The 16,354-nt window shown below is 38.7% G+C and overlaps 1 protein-coding gene across 9 annotated transcripts in view; it reads left to right on the forward strand.

Annotated features, from left to right (window-relative positions):
- The window catches only part of mib2 (MIB E3 ubiquitin protein ligase 2), a 212,291-nt gene that overhangs the window by 146,568 nt on the left and 49,369 nt on the right, over positions 1-16,354 (forward strand). For 7 of the 9 annotated variants that reach the window (XM_043676270.1, XM_043676267.1, XM_043676262.1 and 4 more), the window contains 4 exons: positions 490-684; positions 6,306-6,457; positions 9,962-10,069; positions 15,836-15,940. In XM_043676270.1, coding sequence (XP_043532205.1) covers positions 490-684; positions 6,306-6,457; positions 9,962-10,069; positions 15,836-15,940 — 560 coding nt within the window. The remainder of the gene's footprint in view (positions 1-489; positions 685-6,305; positions 6,458-9,961; positions 10,070-15,835; positions 15,941-16,354) is intronic. The other 2 variants (XM_043676266.1, XM_043676268.1) reach the window with 2 other exon arrangements.

Here is a 16,354-nt window from a genome sequence, read left to right on the forward strand (position 1 = left end):
ACTCGAGCAAACCTTCCACCCAGGACATTGGTCCCCTTCCAGTTCAGTTGCAACCCGTCCTTCTTGTACAGGTCCCACCTTCCCCAGAAGGCATCCCAATTATCTACATATCTGAAGCCCTTCCTCCTACACCAGCTGCGCAGCCACGTATTAAGCTGCGCCCTCTCCCTGTTCCTCGCCTCGCTATCTCGTGGCACCGGTAGTAAACTAGAGAACACTACTCTGTTCGTCCTGCTTTGCAGCTTCCATCCTATGCGTTGTCAGATTCTAGCACTGTTTGATCGTTATATTTCCAAACTACAGATTTTGCTCTTTTTAATGAGGATTCAAAACTCCTTAATTTTAGTATTTTAAATTTAAGTATGGAGTGCCTGCAAATTTACTTTTTCCTGCTACTTTTAACCCTGTACAGCAGAGTTCTTAATTGTGAATGAGATGAATGACTTTAATTTATTATGCACTTTTGTAAAATGTTATTTTGCTTTATAGGTGGGGAAGGCAAAATTGGGAAGGTAGTTGATATCCGTGGTTGGGATACGGAGTCAGGGCGAAGTGTTTCAAGTGTCACCTGGTCAAACGGGACAACCAATGTCTATCGAATGGGTCACAAAGGAAAGGTTGATTTGAAGTATGTCACAGATTCTGCAGGAGGCTACTACTACAAAGATCATTTGCCAAAACTAGGTATGTTTGGATTGTTTCTAAGGTTATATCAGCAGCAAGCTTGTGTTGAATAACATGTACCTGTTGACCCTTTTTGTTGATTTCTTACTCTTGGAAGCCGTGATTGAGAGTCATATTTAGTCTGCCCTTAACCTTGATACTAAAGAAATTGCATTTTCTGACGTACAGACTTTATAAATATAATCACCATTTTGACACGAGACTTTGTTCCCGAAATGGGTATCATTGTGTCTGTAACATGTTAATTTATTTAGCATTTTCAATGTAATGAGAAGTACCCTCTCTTTTTTTTCTTTGTCCAAACATCTGTTAACAGTCCCAGTAACTGGACAGTCCAGTAATGTAGCTTTTTGAAGTCATGTTCCTACCCAAAATGACACAAACACTCAATGTTGCTGTTCCACTTAAACAGTGGACCTGATGATCTGAGAATTGATAAGCTTGCATTGCTCAGATATACCCTCTGGTGGTTAATGTTAAAAATCACACAACACTAGTCATGATTTGTAGGTGCTTGTGTTGGACTGGGATTGCAAAGTTAAAAATCACACAACACCAGATTATAGTCCAACATGTTTATTTGGAAGCACTAGCTTTCGGAGCGCTGCTCCTTCCATCAGGTGGTTGTAGAACAGGATCAAAAGACACAAAGTTTATGGCAAAAGATTACAGTGCCATGCAACTGAAATGATATATTGAACAAACCTAGATTGTTGTTAAGTCTTTCATCTTTTAGAATGGGTTGCAGGTTTTGGTTCAATACCCCTGGTGGTTAGTCATTGAGCTACTTTGGCAGTGCCTTGAAAGCAATAACTACCCTTTGTTGGTTGTGGAAAGATCTGGGATCCAGGAAACTATCCTCCTTCAAGACAGGAGGATGATTTAATTTTCTTTTGCTGGATGATGAAGTTGTCTAAAATCAGACCAATGTGATGCCCAGATTTCTACACAAATGCAGATTTATCAGTTTAAATCAAAACAGAATGTACTGAAGACTGTCCTGATTAATAATTGAATAGTGCTGTTCAAAGCAGTCTGCTGGCACTGGATCTTTGTTTTGTAGTTTTAATCAGATTGAAGTGATACTGGCTTGCTTGGTGCAAGGAACTGCAGCTGTGAATCACTTCTGTTACAATCACATTTCCATAAAAATGATGGTGTCAGTATCTTGCAGGTCAGGGTGAGGTCAGCCAAACATATCTTCACAAAGTTACTGTTGTGCTTTTAGTGTTGTGCTTCATTTTATTTATTTCTAACATTGTTTTATCATATAAACCATGTTGACTTCAGTAGAAAAGGAGGACCTATTGACAAATTCCAGATTCTGAGAGATCTCCCATGTTGAGGAATAAAATTTATAATTTCATGTTTTTATTTTTATTAATTATCCTAAAGTAATAACACTTACTGAAACACTGACCAATGGACCTAATATTTTTCTAAAAACTGAAAGAACTATGGATGCCTTAAATCAGAGATAAAAATAGTGTGCTAGAAAAGCTAAGCCGGTCTGGCAGCATCTGTGGAGAGAAATCAGAGTTAACGTTTCATGTCGAGTGACCTTTCCTCCTAACTCTGATTTCTCTCCACAGATGCTGCCAGATCTAGTATTTTCTACTTGCCATTTTTTTATTTTCTCTGCTGCAGGGAATTTTACACTAATTTTTCTTCATTATCATCCTGATGAATTGTATATGGTGATTAATATTGTTTTGAAAGGGGTTTTTGCAACTGCACACTGTACACCCATTGTAGCATAATCGGTGCAGTGAGTAAATTCATTGTCACCTGTTTAGTGTTCAATGTATAAACAACACAAAATCCCATATACCCTCATTATTGCATTTCTATTTGTAATCTGCTTTTGAAATTGTCTGTTTAGTTGTATTTAAAGTCTTCTGTTTATCTTCTATGAGAAATGTGCCATTTTTCTACAGTCCCTATTATCCTTGCTAAACTGTTGATTTCATCTGCTTTTGTTATTTACCTAACTGGGACCCAGATGTTCTTTGACATTCTTCCTTATGGTTTGTTATGTTCCTGTTTTGGTGTTGTGTGCAAATGTTGATATTATTTCCAAGCAAATCTCTAATTGTCTTGTGGAGAACACAAAGTCCTGTATAAATTCTTGGGCAGGTTACTAGAGATGTCTTGGCAAAGCATGAAGCATTCATCCTATTCCTGTTTTCTTTCTTTCAGTTTACCCAGTAGATAGACTGAGTAACATGATGCTCTCACTAACTGAAGGCTCCATTTCAAAACCAAACAGATTTAGATTTTGTAAATACTTCTAACAGTTAGAAAACATGACAGATACAAATCAACATAGAGTTAACAATTGTGCCATAATTTCAATACAGTTTGGAATGAGTTTGGAATGAATTAGTACTGTGGGTGCTTGCATGCAGTTGGAATAGATTTGATTAACTGTGAGAAAAATATAGAAATGAATGACCTAAAAGACAGTGGCTCAAAGAGCCCAGGTCACATCGGTTGACTGTGTCATATGCTGATTAATTTCTCTAAGTAATCTTCCATGCAGGTAAAGCTCTATGAAATCCCTCTCCGACCTGTCAAAGAAGTAAAACTGTAGCATTTCAACTGTGAAGTCCACACTGTTCAAATGGTGTCTGTGATTGTTGTCCACTGCAAACAGGAATAAAACTACAAATCACCAATTTCAAAAGACTGATATTGCCTTGAGTGATGATATAAAATGGCTAGTATCAATTCAGACATCAGTCGTCCACCTTTTCTGAATTTTACTTCCACTGACGTCAAACTCAAATCTGCACCACTCAAACAATGCAGTTATCAACAAGGCACAGAGCAAGGGCAGGCAATTAAGGTGTTTCAGCTGAACGCCTTCAACTACCAGCAGAGTTTTCCAGATAATGAAGCCACCAACCTCTATTCTTTAGAGGCAGAAGACTAATTAATGTTCCTCAGCTTTAGCATTGCACTAATCAACTAACCTGCACCGGACGAAATGTTTTCAGATTTGACCCCAATTCTGTCAGCCCATACTACTTTTTGCTCCCTCAGTGGATGAGTCTTTTGTTAGTCTTGCCCCTCCCCTTTCTGTGCTGATGTTACTGCAAGAAGTGGCATTGTGGGGTTAGATCAGCTGTCCTCAAATCTTGCAGCTCCACATCAGATCTATGTGACAAACTGCTGTGCAGTCCATGCCAGATTTAAATGGTGGGGAGGTGAGGCCCAGCAGTTTTACAAATGTCAGTTTATCTGAAGCAATTAATGGGGGAGCTGTCGGTTTGAATTCCAAGACTTTTAACCCTGTTTTTGGACTTTGACTACTGGAGGTGGCTGTATGTTGCTAGAACACAACTGATGCTCCCACCCTAGCTCTAGTTTAAAACATAGTGCACGGTTTGCTGTAGGTTATGAGGATTAAACGTCTAAAATTCCTTTGCAATTAATTATTTGGTCTATTTAAAATATACAGTTGCAATTTCAGTTTATCAATAAGTGAGAAATAACATCACCATTTTCGAGTTAACAGTTGGCACCTTTAGGATTGAAAAACATTTAGTCCAAAGTTCTCATCTGCCAGATTCTGTCAATGATTTGGAGCTCTAAGATTGTTTGAGAATTTCTTTTTGAAAGCTGGCTTCTCTCATTACTGGCATTTCATCAACAATGATCATAGAACTTGGCTATCCTGCTGAAACCAAAATTGCAGCTAAAATATTCAGGTTTTTTTTGCCACGTGTTAAAAGTTTCTTTCAAGTGAAAACCAAGGCGGCTTTAATTTCTGAATATTGTTAAAATATGTTCCACATACATAACATGCAAAAGAAAAACCAACATACTGTAAGTGTATGTGTTTGATCAGCTAGTGATGGGAAAGTAATTTTAAACAGCTTGGAACATTGTCTTCCAATTCAATTTTTGTTCTGTTTTTACAAAGGATACATTTGCAGCTTTTAATTTTGCTTGTATACAGATTAACCTACTTTGACTAGTTGAATACTGGGACAAATTTCAGTGTACCCTGTCAAACTTTCTGGGCCCACAGCATTTCAAAAAAAAAATTCTGGAAGATTTACATTGATAGTGGTCATAGTAACATTAGACTGGGAGATTTAAATAATCTTTTTACCAATTTCTTGCATAATAATACTCAAAGTAATACCTTCATTAGTTTTTCCTTTCAGCCCATACTGTTTCTGATTTTTAGCTTTGACTCAGTGATTGCACTGTTAGCTCTGAGTTAAAAAATTGTTGGTTCAAGCCTCGCATCCAGAGGTTGGGACAGGGTTGAAGGGAGCTAGACCAAGTCTCCTCATTCTCTTGGATACATCTCCTAAATCCAATAGCACTGTGTGAGGAAACAGTGTAGACCTCATTGGCATTATGGACAGCATTTATCCTGACATCAACAGCAACATATTAGTTATCTAGTTATTTGTCTTCATTGCTGTTTTGGGGATCACATTGTGTATTAACTGGCTGACTTTTACTTGGTGTTCAGTCTTTTTGCGAAGTAATTAATTTCTTGAGAAGCACTTTAGAATGTTCTTAATCTGAAAGCTGCTGCAAAATTTTTAAATTTTTTTTTGAAGATCAATTTCTGGACATTCTTTGCAATATTCTTTCTTCTGTAATTTGCTGTGAGCCTATTTGGTGATAGCATAATAAAAACAGAAAATGCTGCAAATACTGAGCAGTCTGGCAACATCTGTGGAGAGGGAGGCAGTTAACATTTCACACTTGTGACCTTTCACCATTGTTGTTCTGCCAGACCTGTTGAGTACCTCTAACATCTGCAGTGTTTCCTTTTTGTATGCATTAGTGACTCGTTTGGATCACTTTATTTTAATCTGAGTTCTGCTTAACCATAAGACATAGGGATGGAAGTAAGGCCATTTGGCCCATCGAGTCCACTCCGCCATTCAATTATGGCTGATGGGCATTTCAACTCCACTTACCCGCATTCTCCCCGTAGCCCTTAATTCCTTATGACATCAAGAATTTATCAATCTCTGCCTTGAAGACATTTAGCGTCCCGGCCTTCACTGCGCTCTGTGGCAATGAATTCCATAGGCCCACCACTCTCTGGCTGAAGAAATGTCTCCGCATTTCTGTTCTGAATTTACCCCCTCTAATTCTAAGGCTGTGTCCACGGGTCCTAGTCTCCTCGCCTAACGGAAACAATTTCCTAGCGTCCACCCTCTCCAAGCCATGTAGTGCTTTTATATTCCAACCCTCTTGAGATAAATGACAACATTGCATTTGCCTTCTTAATCACGGACTTAACATGCATGTTTACCTTTAGAGAATCCTCAACTAGCACTCCCAGATCCCTTTGTACTTTGGCTTTACGAATTTTCTCACCGTTTAGAAAGTTCTCTTTGGTGACAGTTGAGCTCAGTTTTGCTTTAGACCTTGGAAATGAGTGAGCGAGTAGCTGTAAAATGTATCTGTAGAAAAATGTCAGGCTCTTTCAGACATCTTTCAATTTTTGATCAGCTTTCAGATTGTTAGAAATAATTGTGTTGTTGAGATTTAACACAGCACTTGTAAGATTATGCCTTATGGTAATTTCAACATGTGGCCACATTTCCCAAAATATTCATGAGCTTTTCTTATTGTGATTACTGTTCTTTCAGGTGAGCATGTTGAACTCCCTAGGCAGGAAAGTGCTGATGGACATTCATTCCAGCACAATGACAAGGTGAAATGCCTCCTTGATGTAGATATTCTCCGTCAGATGCAGGAAGGACATGGAGGATGGAATCCAAAAATGGCTGAGGTAGCTCTCAATGCTGTCAGCATCTTAGAAATGTTCCATTTTTGCAGGACTAGCAACCTGTCAGTGCTAAAATACACTGTTAATATCCATTCTATAAATACAGGTGTAACGTTTTCAAGAATTGCTTTATTCCTGTAATAGTAACGATGAGACACAATGTTTACGTCCTAAACACCATTTTAATTATAAATTCAAATAAACATTTCAACTTTGCTTGTCCTTTTCTCATTCCTTTTCCATTTATTCTTTTTAACGTGATCACCTGCTTCTGATCTTCCATAACTTAAAGCACTGTACATTCTATCCTGACTTTCAAGATTGCAAACATTTTTTTAAAAACTCCTGTTCATACTGGAGTTTATACCTCACCATCTCTGTCAACATTGTTTAATATTTTACTTTCACTATGTTGCAAATGAATATAATCCCCTCATTTGAATTCATTCTTAGGATATAGACATTACTGGTAAGGCTTGGAAATTTTGTGTTTGCTTTATTACAAATTAATTTTTGATCTTTTTTCGTTCTCTGGGATGGGTTTCATTGGCAAAGCTGGCATTATTAGTTTCCCTTCAGAAGGTGGTGATGAGATGCCATCTTAACCCAGTGCAGTTTGAATGATGCAGGCACTCCCACATTTATTTTTGGTAGTTTCAGGAGTGTTCCTCCCTTTCAATGAAGGAACAGCGAAATACCTTCACATTACCATTGTGTATTACTTGAGAAGGCCCTGATAAGCATCTATTGCCCTTGATTTGCCTTCAGAGGGAGGCAATGACCTAGTGGTATTATTTGTGGGTCTGTTAATCCAGCGAGAAAGTGAGGAGATGCTGGACATGAGTCAAAAAGTGTGGTGCTGGAAAAGCACAGCAGGTCAGGCAGCATCCGAGCAGTGGGAGGGTCGATGTTTCGGGCATAAGCCTTTCATCAGGAATGTGGGGNNGTGATAGGTCAGAGCAGAGGGTGGAGCGGGTAGGTGGGAAGGAAGATGGTTCAGGAGAGTTGGATCTGGAATAAGGTGAGGGGAGGGGAGAGGAGATGAGGAAACAGGTGAAATTGACATTGATGCTGTGTGGTTGGAGGATCCCGAGGTGGAAGATGAAGTGTTCTAACTCCAGCTGTTGGTTAGCTAGGATTTGGTGGTGAAGGAGGCCCAGGGCTTGTGTGTCCTTGGGGGAATGTGAGGGGGAGTTGAAGTGGTTGGCCACAGGGCAGTGGGGTTGCTTGGTGCATATGTCTCTGTTAATCCAGATAATGTTCTGGCACCCACGTTTAAATACTGCCATGGCAGATAGTGAAATTTGAATTCATTGAAATCTGAAATTAAGAATCTAATGATGACCATGAATCCACTGTCAATTGTCAGAAAAATCCTTATACTTCACTAATTCCTTTTAGGAAAGGAAATTGCCATCCTTACCTTGTCTGGTTTACATGTGAATCCAGACACAGCAATGTTATTGAATCTTTACTGCCCTCTGAGCAATTAGGGATGGGCAATAAATGCTGGCCGAGCCAGCGACATGCTCATTCTGAGAATGAATAAAAGAAAAAGTTACCTAATGGAGGATGCAGATTTGGGGCATGCAGCCGAAAAACCTTACCAAGTTGCTACAGTGTATTCTGTACATAGAACTCCCTACAACCACAATATGTCAGTAGTAGAGGGAATGAATGTGCAAGATAGTAGAAGTAATACTGTTTAAGCATACTGCTTTTCCCTGGGTGGTATTGAGATTATTATGTGGTGTTACAACTGCGTATGTCTAAGACAGTGTTTCATCAGTCTTCTGACCTGTGCCTTGTAGGTAGAGGAAAAGCTCCTAGGATGTAGGATGCAAGCCACTCAACGAAGAATATCTATGAGTCGCAGATTTTAGCGGAATGGCTGCTGATGGCTCAAACCACTTGGATGCCAGTTTAAGAACTGCTAATTAATTCTTAATCAGGGCTTTTCAGCATGATAGTAAAATGCACCATGGAGGAATGGGTCTTCAGTGGGGAGATAAAATGTCATATGCATGAGGAATGATTGCACCCAAATCTAGTAGTGAGGAGAAGTTTAAAGTAGGTTATTCCCTCATTGGTTCTGTATTCCCCTGCTGCAAATTTCATTTGAGATGCTGTTTCACGGAGGGCTCAGCCAGTGTTTAGGTTGGATGGTCCCTTCAGATTGGTTTCACAGGTCGGCGCAACATCAAGGGCCAAAGGGGCTGTAATGTGCTATGTTCTGTCAGTGGTGTTGCTTGTGGGTGTTGAAGTTCATCGGTGAGTGTATTCTCTGCTCTTGCTACCCTCAGTGCAGTCTCCAAACAATATTCAGCACTGATTCAAGAATCCAGTGGGGATAGTAGGTGGTAATTAGCAGGTTTCCTTGTCTGATCTTGATTTGAAGATATGGGATGTCTTATTGTCTAGAGTCAGGATTGAAGAGTACCAGGTCTTCCTCACCAATCTCTATATTGCTGGGAATCTGTTTTGTGGTGAGATGTGGAAATCAAGTGTTCTGAATGTTAGTCTCTTAGGGCTTACCCTCCCTATGTATCCTTCTCTAACTGTACAACCCCTCCTACACCCTTTAACTTTTCATTTATCTACTGCTGGACTTTGCTGCATTTCCACCTTCCCCAACAATCCTCTCCATCATTAACATCACGCCTATAACAATGCAGTTCTCCTACACTGTGAAATGTGTTCTCAAAACTCATGTGCCTCTCCATCAATTTCTTCTTATTAAGACCTCTCCTAATATTGACTTTTTTAACCAAAGTTTTTGGGACCCCCTATCTCCAATCTCCTCCTATCTCAATATCCATTTTTGTTTTGTCTGACTGAGTACTTTCAAAATGCCTTGGATATTTGGGGCTGCATAAATGAACATATTTGTCAATACTTTTCTTCAGTTGCCTTTTGTAATTTTTGATTTATATGTCCAATTTATTTACATGTGATACACCTCTGTCAGGTCCACACGGTTATCTCCCTTCAAGGTGACCAGGTTTCCCCAGCTGCTTTTAATCCCCCATTGGCTCAGGGCTCTTCTTTGAGTCTGGATATGATTAAATCTTCGTGGCAGAAAATTGTGCCCAAGGTGTTGTCTGATTCTTGGCCTGAATCTCAAAATAGGTACAGTGATTTAAAAGGTTCAACTGGACATTTCAGAATTTGAGAAAATTCAGCATTAATTTATGAGAAAATTTACAGAAAAAGAAACGAAAGGAAAAGCCTAAAGCCAATCAAAAAATTGCCAAATGCAAACTTTCCCAGATTCCAGGTCAAAGGCTTGAAGTAACAATTAAATGTAGTAATAATAATAGTGGTCTCAACCTGTTATAAACATACTCTGCACTGAATGATACACTTGTCACTTTTTCAATGCTTGCAGAACTTTTAGTTCCGTACTAGGGATTGGGAACTGGACAATTTTTCTTCAGAATTGCAGAATGACAGAGTTCTCACTCACTGTTCTGAATGAAATAATCCCCATCTCCTTCTTTTGTATAGTATATTGGGCGGACTGGTACAGTGCACAGAATAACTGACCGAGGAGATGTGAGAGTTCAGTACAGCAATAACATTCGATGGACCTTCCACTCTGGAGCTCTTACCAAGGTATAGCTAATAGTAGAACCTATTTTCTTATCTGGAAGATGTTTTGCACCAGTGAAACATGTCACACTTAACCCCCAAAAAAGCAATTTAAAAATCATTATGCTAAACAGATGCAATTCTTATGAGTCCTTTTTGATTAGTCAGTATGTAATTAGCGTATTAAAGGAGTTTTGACTTAACTGGATGTGAGCTCTACAACTCAATAATTCAGTCAGTGTCTTAAAGACCCGACCTGGCATACGATTCCTATCTATTACCTGTTTTACAACACTCTGAAAGGTGACAGTTGGTAACGATGGTATGCATTAGCAGAAAATAGGTTTCGATTGTCCCAGACAAGAACAGAAAATGATAGAAATGTTAGACAGCATCTGTGGATAGAGAAATAGTTGTTGTTTCAGAGCTGATGAAAGGTCATCAATCTGAAATGCTAACTCTGTTTCTAGCTGCATGACCTGCGGAATTTTCTGTTATTGTTTCAGATTCCCAATATTGTCAGTATTTTACTTTTGTGTTGTAGTCAGTATCCCAGTTAGTTATTAATCAGCAATAAACAAGAAAGCAGAAACTGAAAAAGTTTGCTTTATGTCAAAGTCAAACCAATTTGTTTTCACTGAGTACTTCTATTGACAGCTGTTGGCTTGCATTCCCTGCATGCATCTATCCTACTGATAAAGGGGCTGCATCGATGGACAAAAACCTCAACTGGGAATATTTTATTAACAAAAGGGACTAAATTTGTCTATGTTTATTTTCAGGTCTTTAACTGATTGTAACTTTCCTTAATGTGCCAGAACTAGTTGTTAGGTTCTTCCTTGGGCATGATTGTACTGATGGGAGCATGTTCCGCTTCAGATCTAAAATTCCCTGCTAGGCTCGTGGAACAGGTGCTTTACCAGTGTTTCAACATATAGATGCTATTCATGCTCTGTTAAGGCAGCTGCCAATGAAAAGATGATAGTTTTAGTAGAGATCTAGACTCACGTGCACTTAGTTGCAGCTTCCCCACTGCAACGGTGGCTATTAATCTGCTTCTTTCACAGCCAGTTGCAATGCTATTACTAGCTCAAATTGTTCACAGCAAAGTCACAACATCCAAGCTACATTTGGGGCTAAAGGATTTAATAGTTGGGGCTTGCAGTTGTATTTCTGCTTTGACGTTTGTACAGCTGAGCAAAGTTTCTCTTTTATCACAGTGTAAATCAAGACTCCCTTTAAAATCTGTTCTCGGGCAACTGCGAGGCTGAATTCTTGGTTGAGAGTGGCAATCAAATAGGTGATGGTGGTCATTTTTAATGGCAATACTTATCTCTTGCATCAGAACACAGGGTCTCATTAAAAAGTATCATTTCAACAATAACTTTTTTGAAAAATCTCTTCTCCAAAGACCAATCCTGAATAGAAAATCAAATGTCTTCAACATCCTGAGACAAGAAAATCTTTTGACATGGGATTAGAGCATGACTCGGATACTTTCAGATATACAGAGTTTAATACGCCAGAATACAATAATGCAAGAAGGATTTACAAGTAATAAAAGATTAATCCATTCATCAATGAAACTAGGAACTGAGTTGCCAGAATTCAGAGAACTGGTATGTCACTAGTCAAACAGAAAAACAGAACATTTATGTTAATTAATAATTACCTAGTGTGCTTAACTGAAAGATTTGCAGTCGTTTTCAAAAGTCTGAGACTATTTCCTAGGCTGGATGTCTACTAACTTGCACTGAAACTCTGTGTACAAGGGATTGTTACTTTTATATTGTTATACAGTCATTGTTCCAGAGCGCAAGGAAATTAGCATTTAGCACATAATAAGCAATGTACGTTATTTGAAGCTATACTTACTGTCTAGGAAACTCTGGGAACTTAAGCTACTCAAAAATATAGGCAAATATTATTGTGAAAGCTGATTTAAGACTTACAACATCAGTATTTTGGTACATTTTTAAATGTAATTACAATGTTTAAAAGTTGGCTCAAGCTGCATTCAGGATGTTAGATTTAACAAACTAGCCTATTATTAATATTTACAATAGGAACTGATTTGAATGGGCAAATGCTTGTACTTCATAAATGCCTGTCAACAAAAATTGAAACAAATAATCTTCTAAATACCACAGCTTTTGAAGCACATGATAAACTGTCAAGCATCAAAGAGGATTGGTACTGGTGTAATTGGAGTGTTTCTCAAAATTAGTATTGTTGTATTACCTTCAGCTGTTTTAGAGCCATTGCCCATAGATTTGTGGATATTTCTTTATCCTCAAAATTGACATCAGACTTAACAGAAGAGCATCTTTTCCTAATGGACTCTTAACTGTCACTGAAGTGAAGGACTATTCTTTATGTAATTCTTTGCAATGTTCTTCATTTCTGTTTAGTTTGGATAGTGTGTGCAAAGACTGATAAGCATTTTTATGTATTGCAATTACCTACTCCCGAAGCCATGTCAGATGAAAATGAATTGAGCCACTTATCTTGTAACAGTACTGTGTACTTTTGACTCTTCAAACTGGTGATTACTTATTTAATGACTGAAACAGTTCTCTTTTGTAGGACAATAGATGAACAATTCCCTTATTGAAACCTAACCTGTTTATCCATTCTTGGCAGACAATGAGGGTACAGCAGCTCCTGTGCCAGTTATATGCCATTGCTTCTAATCAAATCATTATGCTAAATTTTATTCCATAACTCTGGGGATTTTGACATACCTGGCTCACTGGAATGATAAATTGCTGCAAGGAATTGCAGCAAATTTCCGTATTGCTTTCTAGGTCATGGTGTTCTCAACTTCACTTAATCTTCAGCCTCTGGAAATTCACATTATGACTTAAGACTCAGTTGTGATTTTCTGGTAATGGAAATTAATTTGACTAAGGAATTGGGTATTTTTTAATAACCAGTTGGGCTACATTGTATGGGTAGCTGATGCAAAGTTACATTAATGTTTTTGTATGTTTGAATATTTAATGTGATTCAAAATATAATTTCTGTGGCTCAACCCAAAGATTAGCTGCAGGGACGTTAGTTTTTGTAATGCTATTAATGAACAGTTTTAACAATATGACCTGGATTCTTCTAAAGCAGTTTAGAATTGATGGACAGGATTACAGTGGCATATAAATAACACCAGCTTCATGCTTGTTTGAAAATACTTTATGGTTTTTTTTCACAAAACTTCCCTATCAATCAAAGAAGTGCAGCACCCTCAACTTGAAGGATTTTTTTAAAATCTGAAGGAATAAGACTCCACACTTGAGTCAATTTTCAAAGACAGAGCGGTTGCATGACAAGAAGAAATGTTCTCTATGCTGTTAAAGTGTACTTACACTGGGACAGATGAGTGTTAACCTTTTCTCATGAGGTTAAAGTGTATCATACAGTAATGTCATGACATTTCATGCATTTCCTTGCTGAATCTCTTGATGAGGTACTGTTGTAGGAGGGCATCTCGGACAGCAACTTTCTCTTTTTCTCATTTAGCGATGACCATGTGTGAAGTTGCTGTCTAAATTTACATGTTAATAGCAATGAGTGCAATAAGCCATTTACTTTTGTTACAAAATCCGCTCAACATTATTGCAGCACTTCCGGTACATAAAATGACTTGGGATATATGGTGACTCAAGATTGACTTGCAATCATTAGTTTCTGTTAGGTTCACTTTGTCATAATCTTATCTGTCTTATTTGGAATAAACTTGTAAAACAATACAGATTCATAATTGGACAGTTGGTTCTTTTCCATGTGCTTTGAAGACTTTTAGAATGGCTTTGTAGTGGAGGGGGGATATTCTGGTTTTCTGCATCTGGTTTTTACAAATACATCATTAAGGACAAAAGGATGACTCTGGAGCGAATAGGGCCACTTAAAGATCAGCATGGCGGCCTTTGTGTGGAGCCACGGGAGATGGGGGAGATACTAAACCAGTATTGTGCAATAATGTTTAATGTGGGAAAGGACATGGAAGATATAGAATGTAGGGAAATAGATGGTGACATCTTGAAAAATGTCCATATTACAGAGGAGGAAGTGCTGGATGTCTTAAAACACCAAAAGTGAATAAATCCCAGGACCTGATCAGTTGTTCCCTAGAACTCTGTGGGAAGCTAGGGAAATGATTGCTGGGCCTCTTGCTGAGATATTTGTATCATCGATAGTCACAGGTGAGGTGCCGGAAGACTGGAAGTTGGCTAACATGGTGCCACTGTTTAAGAAGGGTGGTAAGGACAAGCTAGACTGGTGAATCTGATGTCGGTGGTGGGCAAGTTGTTGGATGGAATACTGAGGGGCAGGATATACATATATTTGGGAAGGCAAGGACTGATCAGGTATAGTCACAATGGCTTTGTGCATGGGAAATCGTTTCTCATGAACTTGATTGAGTTTTTTGAAGAAGTAACAAAGAGAATTGATGAAGGTAGAATGGTAAATGTGATCTACATGGACTGCAGTAAGGCGTTCGACAAGGTTCCCCAGGGGAGTCTGGTTAGCAAGGTTAGATCTCCTGGAATACAGAGAGAACTAGCCATTTGGTTAAGAACTGGCTCAAAGGTAGAAGACAGAGGGTGGTGGTGGAGGATTGTTTTTCAGATTGGAGGCTTGTGACCAGTGGGGTGCCACAATGATCAGTGCTGAGTACACTACTTTTCATCATTTATATAAATGATTTGGATGTGAACAAAGGAGGTATAGTTAGTAACTTTGCAGATGACACCAAAATTGGAGGTGTAGTGGAGAGTGAAGAAGGTTACCTCCGATTACAATGGGATCTTGATCAGATGGGCCAGTGGGCTGAGGAGTGGCAGATGGAGTTTATTTTAGATAAATGCGAGGTTCTGCATTTTGGGAAAGCAAATTTTCGCAGGACTTGTCCACTTTACGCTAAGGTCCTATGGAGTGTTGCTGAACAAAGAGACTTTGGAGTGTAGGTTCATAGCTCCTTGAAAGAAAAGTCACAGGTAGATAGGATAATGGAGGAGGAGTTTAGTATACTAACAACAGTAGGGTAGAAACTGTTTCAAAACTGGCTGGTGGAAGATAGAATTGAGTTTGAGAAGATGTTTCATTTTTGGGAAGTTCAAAGGGGGGGATTATTAATGCAAGATAGTCAGTTATAAACCTGATGCGGAACCTTTGAAGAAACATCTTCATTCAAGAGAGTGCTGAGTATGTGGAACTTGCCATCATATGGAATGATTGAATTGAATAGTATAGATGCAATAAAGGTTGTTAAAATTAGGCAAGTACATGAGGAAGCAAGGAATAGGCTATGTTAATTAGCTGGGATCAAGTAAGGTGGGAGGAGGTGTGTGTGGAGCAGGTAAACTGACCTGCACTAGTTGTGTCCAGTACCTGTTTCTGTGCTGTAAGTGTGTCTTGGCATACTAGGTGCAGTTTGCTCCCCATGGGTTTAATGAAACGCATATCTTCAGTGTACTGTCACTTTCTAATTCATTGTCATGACGTAATTATTGTCAACCATACAAACAAAACACAAGAGGTATATGTTCTCCTGAACAATCACCAGGAGTAAGTAAAACTGGAATTAAATATTCCTAAAGCAACTTGTTCCAAATCAGCAATGTACAAGATGTTGGTCTGTGCTAGGTTAAGTTGCATACAGTTTTTATACTAGAGATTATTGTATCTGTTTAACTTCAGAAATATGAATCTGCACTGTGTATTCATATTGAAGCCCTAGATAAAATGCTGCTTATTCTTGAGAATTCAGTTCAGTTCTGATTTCATTCTAAGGTTGACACTTTCACAGTCGGTGATATTGTTCGCGTAATGGATGATTTAGAAACTGTAAAAAGACTTCAGACCGGTCATGGAGAATGGACAGACAGCATGACTCCAGTAAGTGCCTTTTAATTTCTTTGTGAAATATTTGGCAGGAAATATGATCTGACCGTTGGAAATTCCTTGATTAGTGCTTTCTGAATCATCTGTTATTAGATCTGTAACCTACTTTGCATTGATTATGAGAGCATTATCAACTTGACTGAGTGCAGATGCCTGTGCAGGAATTCTTGTACAACTTCTGGATAACTCTGAACAGCTGATTCGGAAGGGCTCTCTGGCACTGCCACAACCCTCTCCCCCTCCCCCTCCCCATCCCCATGTTGAGTCCTTGCAGGTATGATTCTGTAGTATCTGGCACTCTGTAGTTCTTAGTGCAAATGCCCAGTCTTCACATGGTGGTCAAGAAAGTGTGTTTAGAAAACTATTAAACTGTGAATGGAGCTACAGGTTTAACTCCGTACTGTCCTC

The sequence above is a fragment of the Chiloscyllium plagiosum genome, chromosome 34 (genome assembly GCF_004010195.1).
Source record: "Chiloscyllium plagiosum isolate BGI_BamShark_2017 chromosome 34, ASM401019v2, whole genome shotgun sequence".
NCBI classification, from domain to species: domain Eukaryota; kingdom Metazoa; phylum Chordata; class Chondrichthyes; order Orectolobiformes; family Hemiscylliidae; genus Chiloscyllium; species Chiloscyllium plagiosum.